Source organism: Benincasa hispida, chromosome 9, assembly GCF_009727055.1.
Source record: "Benincasa hispida cultivar B227 chromosome 9, ASM972705v1, whole genome shotgun sequence".
In the NCBI taxonomy this organism is placed as follows: domain Eukaryota; kingdom Viridiplantae; phylum Streptophyta; class Magnoliopsida; order Cucurbitales; family Cucurbitaceae; genus Benincasa; species Benincasa hispida.
Window position 1 is genome coordinate 64,187,479 of NC_052357.1, and position 11,545 is coordinate 64,199,023.

The 11,545-nt window shown below is 30.9% G+C and overlaps 2 protein-coding genes and 1 long non-coding RNA gene across 4 annotated transcripts; 1 reads left to right on the top strand and 2 right to left on the bottom strand.

Moving 5' to 3' along the window:
* The first annotated feature begins 2,005 nt into the window (after positions 1-2,005).
* On the top strand, positions 2,006-3,750 carry LOC120085332 (guanine nucleotide-binding protein subunit gamma 2-like). The gene is made up of 4 exons (XM_039041268.1): positions 2,006-2,942; positions 3,024-3,076; positions 3,190-3,234; positions 3,330-3,750. The coding sequence occupies exons 1-4, from the start codon at positions 2,733-2,735 to the stop codon at positions 3,409-3,411; spliced, it is 390 nt and encodes a 129-aa protein (XP_038897196.1). The 5' UTR covers positions 2,006-2,732; the 3' UTR covers positions 3,412-3,750.
* On the bottom strand, positions 2,999-3,317 carry LOC120085333. Its single transcript, XR_005483883.1, has 2 exons — positions 3,176-3,317; positions 2,999-3,067 (listed from the first exon to the last, which is right to left on the bottom strand). It is a non-coding gene; the product is annotated as an uncharacterized LOC120085333 (long non-coding RNA).
* Positions 3,751-6,279: 2,529 nt separating the features above from the next.
* On the bottom strand, positions 6,280-10,916 carry LOC120086379 (uncharacterized protein At2g24330). Of its 2 annotated transcripts, XM_039042996.1 has the most exons (7): positions 10,555-10,916; positions 10,068-10,335; positions 9,674-9,818; positions 8,091-8,200; positions 7,032-7,458; positions 6,606-6,853; positions 6,280-6,517 (listed from the first exon to the last, which is right to left on the bottom strand). In XM_039042996.1, the coding sequence occupies exons 2-7, from the start codon at positions 10,317-10,319 to the stop codon at positions 6,485-6,487; spliced, it is 1,215 nt and encodes a 404-aa protein (XP_038898924.1). In that variant the 5' UTR covers positions 10,320-10,335; positions 10,555-10,916; the 3' UTR covers positions 6,280-6,484. The 2 variants fall into 2 exon arrangements, with proteins under 2 accessions (XP_038898924.1, XP_038898925.1); XM_039042997.1 differs by having other exon boundaries at positions 6,280-6,853; positions 10,555-10,915.
* Positions 10,917-11,545: the final 629 nt, after the last annotated feature.

An 11,545-nucleotide genomic window follows, 5' to 3' on the forward strand; every position in this document is an offset into this window, starting at 1 on the left:
TGATAATCATTTCAGAGCTATATTTTGAAATATATTTTAAATTATTTTTTTAATTAAAAAAATTTAAATAAAAATAATTTTTTCCTCACGTCAATCCAAACCGACTCTCAAATTCATTTTCCTATTCACAACACATTTTGCATACATCATTAAACATAACATACTTATTCATTAAATGCAACCCTAAATAATAAATAATTATTGCATCGACTTTCATTGACCGGTTAGATTTAATGAATTAATTACAGTGTCTAATAATTTTCAGATAAAGCAGTGTCTTGTACAAAATCAGAACTTTTTAGTTTGATTTGATACAATTTAATGCTTGTTCTCGTTGAACCAATCATGACTAAATCATGATTAAATTATCTGTTTATTTTAACTTAATCATAACTTAAACATAGTTAAACAGTCAAAATAATAATACTAAAGAATCATTTAGATTGTAGATGTTATTTCCTTGGATATAAATATTAAATGTCAGAGACAATTAATATTTGTATTTGAATATGTAAAATAATTAATATTTTAGAAGTTAAATAAATGTGTATTGATTTGTCAATTTTATATATCGAAATCAAAATGAAATAATTATTTATTTTAATATAAGAGAACAAGTAATGTAGTCATAATTAAAATTACCTATTTAATATATTATTATATTGATTAATTATTTAATCAATTAAAATATATTTAAAGGAATATTTTTAAATTAAACATTATTCAAACTATTATTTAATTAATAAAAATAATTAAATAAATAGAAATTAATTAGAATATTAATAATTAATAATAAAATTTTATATTAAATAGTTAAGATAACATAAAATATCAATGATAAATGTATTAGTTGAAATTTATTAAGTATAAATAATTATTTATATTTAATAACTAATTAAAATTAATAGTAATAAATAATTGATATTAATTAATTAATTAATCAGACTCTATCCATCTCTCATGTATTAAAAATTACAAATATAGTAAAATATTATTGATAGACATTGATAGAGTACTATTATTTATCATTCATAGATATTGACAGACATTGATAGATTATAATATTTTATCTATATTTGAAAATATTTTATGCTCGATGAAGGAATTTGGAGGTAGTTTGTGAGTAAGATATTAATTAAACAACAATGTAGTTGAAGAAAATAAAGAGGGAGACTTGGCGGCTTTTATGGGTTTCTACTTTGACTTCGTCAAATCCCTATCTCTCTCCTCCCCCAAATTTGGTTCTTATATTTATCTTTTCAATAAAATTATCAAAATCTTTTCTCGTATTTTGCTATACTCTCACCATGAATATTATAATAGAGGGAAGAAAAATCAGTATGGTACTATAAATACCATGGTATGATTTAATATAAGTAGAAGGTTAGATTTCATTTGTTTTTTATAATAGAACGTTCATCATTTAGAGGTTGAGAATGAATCATTCGTACAAAAACCTCAATAATAATAAAAAAAACTTATTTACGATTGTAGAGAGACACGAAAAAAAGGCCAGAGTGGCATACTTTATACAACTCTACTCCACAAATAACTTTATTTATTTACGTTTTCTATCCTCTCCTTTTTAAACCCAAATTTTGAACTAATTTCCTTATAGTTTAGGTTTCAAAAATGTTTATTAATCAAGTTTCACTATTTTTCTATGACTATCCAAATTAGTTTTAAAATTTTACCTTATAATTATTTTAAATGAACCAATAGATTTTAATGTCAAAAACTGAATGTGAGTATTTGTTTTTTTTTAAAAAAAAAAAAAAAAAAATCAAAATCAAAAGTCTTAAGCAAATTGAAACAAAATCCAAACCTCAAGACTAAAGTTACAAGATTTTGAAACCAAATACTAAATTAAAATCAAATTTTCAATTTTTTTTTTTACTACTCAAAATCTCACTTATCAGATTCCATTGTGGGGAAGACACAATTTTTTCTTCATATATCTGATCCATGCATAATATCATGAAAAATGGATACAAATTTGTGGCTACTACTTAGTATCGGCATTAGGTCTGAAAAAGTATCTCAAAATCTCAAATTGAGATATTTGTACCCTGTCGAAATAAGGAACTAACATTTTGAAACCTAAAAACTAAATAAAAACTTTAATTTGATTGAAAAAAAAAATTAGTCCCTATAATTTTATAAAACATCACAAATACCTCGAGTTTGAGAAACTTTCATAAATAATCCCTACTCCAAATACTATTTGTGATTTAACCAAAACATTACCAAACCCAAAATCTGATACCAAAAATGTTATTGTTTAGAAAAAACAAAAACTTTATTTATTTATTTATCATTATTATTACTATTTGTGTTCTGATCTTTTGCTCTACTTTTTCACAGAGTTTTGACTGTCCACTTTATTCCATTTCCTTCTATCTTCAATTATTCCAATTACATTAGAAAAAAAAGAAAAAATAAATAAAAAGGAAGAACACATACCACCTTGCTTTCATCATTTGTTTCCAGCTTTGTTTGGTCCATTTCTCTTCCCCTTTTTGAATGTTTTAAAAATCTTCTTCACCTTCCCCCCGCCCACCATTTTTCCTCCCAAAAACAACTCTTCTTTCTTCTCTTCTTCATCAAATTCCCCTTTTTGTTCATCCAAAATCCCCCAATTTCTCTTTCATTCCCAAGATTCCCCCACCAATTGATTCCATACAAACACTCACACACTACACAATTTGATTTCTTACCTCCAACTCTCAACAATGGCTGATGAACAGCACCAATCACAGCCACCATCCTCGCCGCCGCCGCCGCCTGGAGCTGGAAGAAGAGAGTCAGCTAAAGATGAAGAAGAAGTCAATCCAGAAACCAAATCCAAATCTGCAGTTCGATGTAAGAACAACACCTTCTTTGGCAGACATAGAATCTCAGCAGCCATAACCAGACTCCAAAACGAAATCAATATCATCAATGTAATCGTTATTTCGTTTTACGATTCATAGATTTACCTCAATCGCCATTTTTTTTTTAAATGATAAATCGTAATGATGCAGGAAGAATTGCAACAGCTCGAGAACATAGGTGAATCCTCTACCGTCTGCGCGGGGTAAGAAGATTAATCAAATTCGTTAAAAGTTTCAAAAAAATTTCTTAATCGTTTTGAATCGTCGTCTCCATTTCTCTAGGGCTTGATTTCTTTCTTTACCTGTTTACTTACAGATTCATCTCCAGCGTTGAATCGATTCCAGATCCTTTGCTTCCAGAGTAAGATTATGTCGCCATTAACATTAGCTATCCATCTAAGAATATAAATGAGAATTTCTTGCCCTAATCAACGAAGAATGATTGAAACTTTACAGAACGATCGGTCCGGCGGATGCGAACTGGGACCAGTGGTTCCGAGGAGCTCACGGTAGTCGCAACCATAGACGGTGGATCTGATTCCGGCGAACGAGAGAGATCCATTTTTGCAATCGCCGTTGATTTATAGGGTTTTGAGATCATCTTTTTTGTGATCGATTGCCGCCATAACCAGAATGTGGAGAAGAAGAACAGAAGACTTGGGAACTGAAACGACGACGTCGCATTCGGATCGTGTGTAAAAGTTTTTTTTTTTTTTTTTTTCCCCAATACGATTTTTTTTTTTTGGTTAGTTTATTTTCTTTTTCTCGAATTTAACTTTACAGTTCGACTTAGTCTTATTGTTTTTCATTACATGTTTAACTTGTATTTTCAAATTTTATAAGTAACTATTTAGTTTTTGTATTGTAAATGATTTAATTCTTATTGAAAAATATTATTAAGATTAAATTAAAAATTTTACGCAAGTAGATCCATAAATTGATCGAGAATCAATTTTTCTCAATACAAAAATGAAAAGTTTTAAAAAGGAAAGGTTATTAAAATAAATAATATGAACTAACCATCTATTTTATTAAAATTTAAATATTGTTAAAGGGATATAGTCGATATTCTTGTAATTTTTTTTCACTTAAATTATAAATTTAATGTCGAGTATAATTCAACTGACATTCGGATATGCTCGTAACCACGAAATCTATGTTCAAATTCTCTTACTCTCTCAATTGTTGTACTAAAAAAAATATAAGCTTAATCACAAATTTTAAAAAGTTTGTATTAGTTTTGTAAGCTTTAAATTTGGTGTCTCATTAGTTTTATAACTTTAAAATATATTTGATAAGTCTATAAATTTTCAATTTTATATCTATAAGGTCTTTACATATATATATATAGGTGCAACCCGTGGAGCACTCAAGTATTTTGAAAATTCAAATGACTTATTTTTTATCGAAGGACTATTCATTTTTATATATATTATTCACGATCACAGTTTAATGATTTATTATAAACCAAATTCAATTTTGTGTATAAAAGATTTGCTAGTTTTATAAAACGTTGCATATATCAAATATCTATTAGATATAAAATTAAAAGATTAGGATAAAATTTGTACTTTTTTTTTCTTTCTGATTCTTTTCCCCAAGTGTGAAACCGGTAGGAAGAAAAGACAGCTCAATGTGTTTTGGTTGTTCCACTAAAGTCCGTAGACAATTAAAAGATGTGAAGATAATATCTTATGTCTTGTGGCTTATTGTCCTTAAAAAAAATATACTTTATATTTATTTATATAATTTGTTTTGCTTCTTTTTCTTTTCTGGAAATAAAAATATTAATAATTTTTATTTTTATTAAAGTACAAAATAAAATAAATAGAAGAACAGAAAAGATCTCCTCCTTCATTAAACAAAGGGTCAAATTGTTATTTTTCATTTTTTAAAATAAAAGTCAATTTGCGTTCATGTATACATATATTCACTTATTTTATATTGCATTAATGGATCAATTGAAATTGTCAGAATCAACTTGAGAAAGATTTTCCATGCTTGGGGAGGTGGTCAAAGAAATTGAAAGGATATTTCTTTAATTGTTTTTTTTTTTTTCTAAATTAAATTTAGTGAGATGTAAAATGTTAATTTGATAATACATAACTAAGCGAATTTGTGTTTTCTATCTGAAAAGAGTAACCTTATATTATTAATAAGATATGCTAACTCATAGAAAAGGATACCTTACCATTATGTCACTCAATTCCAACAATACTTTTTACAAAAGACTTCAGACCCGTTTTGGAATCACTTAAAAAAATAAAAATAAAAAATTCATTTTCATTTATACACTTTTGATTTTTAAAAAAAAAAAACCTTTAAAATAAAATCGTACATGTGATTAAGTAATATTCCTCAAAAAAGTGTTTTTACATAAAAATATGTTTGATTTGTTATATACTAAAGTATTTTTATCATCAAATTACTATAAAAGAATTCGCTGATGGTAGTGGTAGCCAAAGCCGGCCGGCGACAATCGCTAGAATTCGCTGATGGTAGTGGTAGCCAAAGTCGGCCGGCGACAATCGCTTGACTGATGGTTGGCTAATAATGGTCGTGGAAGATTATGACCAGAATTTGTCAACAATGGTGGTAGGAGTTTCTCATACAAATTAGACAGATATTACTCATTAAACACTCAAAATTCATTTTTCTAAAAAACGGTTTCAAATATTTATCCTAAACTAGATAAGCTAATTTTCGTAAAATCCATTTTGAGTGGTTGACAAATACTTGAATTTTTTAAAATGACTTATTTTTAAATTAATCCCTGGAAAGGTATTCCAAACACCCCCTTCATTTATCTTTACTTTTCATAAGTAACATGAGTTAAATTACAAAGTTGATTTCTATGACGGGAAAAAATTAGAATTTAGTCTATAATTTTAAAGGTTAGAATTTAATCCATATGGCTCGATAGAACCTCATAGACAGTCCCTCTGATTTGATAAAATTCAAGAACTAAATTCTAATGGTAAACCATAAGAACTATATTTAAAAAAAAACATAGGGACCAAATTTACTGCCTTTATTTATTTTATTATGAATTAGTGAGACAAGCATTACTTTAAATAGCAATAATACAATTTGAAAGTAGAGTAAAGTAATTTTAAAAAAAAAATCAATTTCATTCCCACGAATCAAATCCAATATTCTCAAGTCTATTTGAGCAAAAATTCAATATTCACATTTGAGCAAAAATTCAGACAAGTACAAATCCAATATTCTCAAGTCTTACCCAGCATAAAACTTGATCCAAAATACCCCACGTATTCCAACTTAGAAAATGAACACAGTGACCCAAAAAATAAAAAGAAAATAGAAATTTTTTCTTTTAAAAAAAAAATAATACATAGTAAAAAATAAAAAATAAAAAATAAAAAAAAGGAGGAGGAGGAGGAGGAGGAGGAGAAGTATGATCTTTTAAACACTTCCATTAAAAGTCAAAACTCAACAGTTTTACATGTTTACAACAAAATCCATGTAATCTATGTATACACCATCAACTCTAAGGAGGAAAAAGGCAAAATATAAAATGAACAAAGGAAGGAAATGTTACTCACCTTAACAGTGCCAGCCAGCTTTTACAACACCAAGCATGGAGCAAACTATGAAAACAATGTGTTGCTCAATAACGCCCACTATATGAACAAGGGATAACAAGCCCAAGCAATGATCAAACTCGAGTTCCATGGTGTATTATAATTACGTCATTTCAGCTGTGCGTACCTTTTCTTCTTCGCTGACTAAGTTTTCAGATTCCATTTTTTTGACGGTCTCCTGAATCTCAGAAATTGTTTCCGTGTCGACATTAGTGGAGAGTACTACAGGATCACTAGTGCTTCTAGCTCTTATAGAACCAGAATCTGGACTACCATGGCCAGAAACTTGTTCCTCTGATTGATTGGACCGATTCAAGGCATGACAATGTGGGCAGTAGTAAGTAATGAATGGGAAATCTTCCTTCTTGACAAGCCCTACAAAGGAATTAAATAGAGATGAAATGAAACTATAGTCTTACTTGTTAGTCTTCTTGTTGATTTTGTTCGACTTGAAAGAGGAAGTGGCATGTATTTTTATGTTTTAGATGTGCATAAAAATACAAATTCCACCTGCTTATGTACTCAAGAAACGTGTAGAATAGGTTTCACTCACCATTGTGCATATGGCAGTTGCCACAGATGAGTGCATAAGATTGTGTTGGATCCTCTCCCACGAGCAATGCGGCAATTCGAGCTAGCCATCCTCCATCATTAACAGCTGGTCCTTGGGGATTGTAATGATCGACGACCAACTGATTATGCTCAGAAGCATGAGGACCTTCAGATACTGCAGAGCGACGTGCATCTTCATCAGGATGATGCAATGAAGCACTACCTGCACTGCTGGAACGGGAGTGACCTTGTTTTCTGTTCCGAAGCCCACCACCAGCTTGTACAAATTCAACATCATTGCTCTTCCCTGATGGAACATTAGGGTTGGATTCATCGCCCAAACGAACTTTCAAGCCCGAATCTGCTCCCAACTTGGAAGCTAATACAGTTGCAGCAGCTGCCTTTGCAGCAGGGTCAGGGTCATATCTCTGTCAAAGCAAAAAAGGTACAGAAATAATCTACATGAATCCTCATCATAAAAACCAAGATCATGGGGCTTCAAAGAAAAAAAGGCTGCACAACTTTAACTATATTGTTCGATCCAGTTGGAAACATAACCCTCCGCACAAAAGCTATAGGGAAACAAATGAAAAGAAACCGTAGGTTAATCATCAGCATAATTGTATTTCAAACCCCATATTGCAATCATATGAAAGACTCGTGTTATTTTATCATCAAATGAGAAGAAGGTTTCCGGACCTATACAAACTTTAAAAAGCATCACATTTACTATCCACATTTATAACGAACAGGTTACATATTGTGTAGCAAATATCAGTCATTTTACATCAATATTAACTTGCCTCCATTTTGTTCATTTACAATAGGCTAATATGAAAATCCAATTTAAAGAACGCATAACGTCCTAAATACTTAGTTATTCAAAAGACGGGAAAATTGAGCTTTAAAAGACTGCAATAAAGGCACTGAGAAGGTTAAACCGATATGGGTCAGATAGCAAAACTGCTCTAATAAGTTGCAAGGAGAATCAAAGATTATAGAATTACCATGCTAAGCTCAAGAAATAACAAGAAAAAATATACTGGAAAAACAGAATTACCTGGATGAGCTGTTGAGTAATGTAATAATTTGTTTTCTCCTTAAGTTCATCAATTTTAGCTTGCCTCTCAGCTCGCAGCCTTTCAAGGGTTTTTTGGTCCTTCCGGTCACCTATTAAGTTGACAGTAAGTTATAGATTCAATATCGTGATAACATAATCCTAAGTTCCAATGTGCCAACAAAAAATACAGAAAATTTAACATAAAGTCTTAAACTTTCTTTTAAAAAAAAAAAAAAATTATATAAAGTCTTCAACATATTATTAACGAAGATCACTTAGCTAGATTATAAAATCCAGGAAAAACAAGAATTTAAAAATCTCACAATGGCTTTCATTCAAAAGATCCAAGCCACTGCAAACTCACTAGGATGCTAGTACAGAATGCCAAGCATCCATGTCTTCCAAAGTACCAAATTCTTATTATGTCTCTCTACAAATATGCAGCGAACAAGGAATCGATAAAATATCAATAGCAATAGTAAGAACCAACACTACTAAAATCTGGATAGGATTTAAGAACGGCCATTCCCCATGTTCATTGTTAGAAGCAGACAACAGATACAATAGTCATAGATCCCATACAAGGTAAAAGAACCTATAATTTATAAACGCAGTGTAGTACTGTGGCCATCAATAGAATCCCAGATAACTATTGGCAACGCGATGCTTAAGAAGAAAGCAAGACTTGCTAGTGACATCAAACACTATAAACTAAGAAAGATGACAAAAAAGTAAGAAAATACACAGACTATTTAAAACCAAACCAATTTGACAGTCTACACATTCTGCCACGAGACTAACTAAATGCAAGAACATTCAGCCTTCGGTGTGAGGTTAGTCAATTATGATTCAACATATAACATATTCTCTGTAACGCTTCAATGATTTATATGTCCCGTCTCAAAATTGCATTGGCAAAACATGTAGACAAAAGATATGAGGGTGAAGGTCTTTCTAGGTACTTTCACCTTGGGAACTGGATAAAAATGACAAACTGAATGACAGTTTACCATTGATGTTGCTATCTCACACTTGGTACATTAGGTGTTAAAATTAGGATAAAAATTGAAACCATCTCTTGCCATACTCGGAGATCATCACAAAAGGTTGGAACAATATCGGGAGCAAATTTAACATACACTGTACTCACCCTTCATTAGTAAAATATTTTTTGGACAAGCTTTAACCTCCTACCTTATTTTTTTTTTATTTATTTTTTTAAAGAAAACCTGTAATGTTGGTCAAAAGCATCTAAACTAGCACTCTTAGATATAGGACTATTCTTACTCCAGCTTTGGCCTTTGAGATTCATCTTCATGCCAGGGCATCATGTGCCAACAGCAAGTAAACTCCATTACTTTAGACGCATTTTTCCCACCAATTTCAGCACTTGGTTACATGTGTGGTTAACCATTACAATCAATAACTAACAAGAAAGAGAATCAACGAAAACAAAAAGTAAAGCGTATAGCAAGAAGCACTAACAAACAGAAACACCAGATACAACAAGGGGGAAAATGAACTATATGGAGTAAATATAATGTCAATAAAAGAAAATAACAGATAATCAAGTAGATACTTACACATTCTTGTGAAGCTTAGAAAAGTCGTATAGGCCAGAGTAGATAATGCAGGCAAAAGAAACATCGGTAAAACTCTGAAGGCTCTCATCTTCCAGTTCATATCTACAGTTCTTGTAGTTATAATAGCATAACAAACTGCAATAATCTGAAAATTAAAAAATAATAATCATCATTGAAAAAACTCCTCTCGACAGGAATATATCTAACTTCAATCCAGAAAGGAATCCATTCAATCAAAAGTATGTCCATTCCAAAAACATAAGGCAATTCAATCACAATGACATAAACTACTGCAATTTGTATACTAAAAGCAACCTAACGTAGTCAATCTGAACAGTAACCATGCTACAGAACAATACTGTTATTATAAATAAAAATAGGCAAATAAAATCACCTCAAAAACGACAGAAAATATGATAAGATTTCTGGCCATTCGCCGCCAGGTTAGGGATCTACGCTTCAACCTAGCAAGCACAGCGGCTTCTTCCTTAGAAATGTGTTGAAGCCTCTTCTCGAAATCATCACCGCGTACTCGGAAGATACCATTCCAAAGCCGCGAGAAAAACCCCCGGGATTTCTTCTTTCCGGTAACATCCGCAACAGTATCCTTCTTTTCACCTTCTCCAGCGGCTTTTTCCTCAGCCATATTATCCCAGAGATACCTGCAAAAACCACATATCATAAACACAAACACAAACACACGAAAATCCAAATCCGTAAACAATTACAAAACGAAACAAACACCAATTCGCCAGTGATTCAAGTAATCGAGTGATTAAATAAAACAAACAAACAAACCGATTGATCAACGAGCATCAGTTCCTAAAACAAAGTAAACACGGGATGCAAACATCCGGCCAAGCAGTAGATCTAGAACATACCTGAAAATTGTCGATCCGGATAGGATAATAGGTTCAAAGAAATACTCCACCAATCTTCCTCCGCTCCGGATCACAAAGAGAAAGAGAGAATTAAACAAGAAATGGAAAACAGAGACCGTGCTGGAGACGTAAAGCTTCGAGAAAATCAACCAGAGAGAGAGAGAGAGAGGAACTGTATTCTTCGCGTAGTGAGCGTGTTCAAGGGAAATGGGGCAAAACAAAAAAAATTAAGAAGGCTTCAAAATTGAGGGCTCTTCTCCCTTTGCTTCTTCATCTTCACTATTTCTTTCTTTCTATCCCTCCTACGTTTCGTATTTTCTCTCTCTTTTTTCTTTTTTATTTCTTATTTTTCTCTCATTATTTATTATTGTTTTTTAGATCGTCTTTATTATCGTTATTTCATTGTTGCTTTTGAATTTGCCTGCGTCGAGTTGGATGGATTAAAGGTGGGTCCCACCAATAGGTTTTACAGTACGATCCAGATTAGCCAAAATATTGCGTGTAACTCAACAAATCATAGGTAGATCATCACTATAAATTGAATCTATGACTTCTTAATTCTCTAATAAGAGAATGTTCCTTTATTTACTACTAGATAAACTCGTGATGGTTCAACTTAAACGTAGATGTGTTAACGATCATGGTTCAAATTCTATTATTTCCTAATGTACTACAAGAGTATAACGAGTATAAGATTTCAACGTCTAACTTGAATTAATACATTTTAAAGTTGGTTAAACTATGCTCATTTTTTGCTTATATATATATAATAAAAAGTTGTTGAATCGCTTTTGAGAAACCGAAGTCTCAAAACATACGAAAATTCTAACATAACATAAGTCATTTTGATCCAATGTCTGAAGTTCAAATATTTCATTTTTAATTGAAATATGATAAAAAGTTTTATCAAAATTGATGCAGAAATTTGAATTTATAAAGCATCGTTTGACAACTATTTGATTAAAAGAAAGTTACAAATTATGGTAAAAAA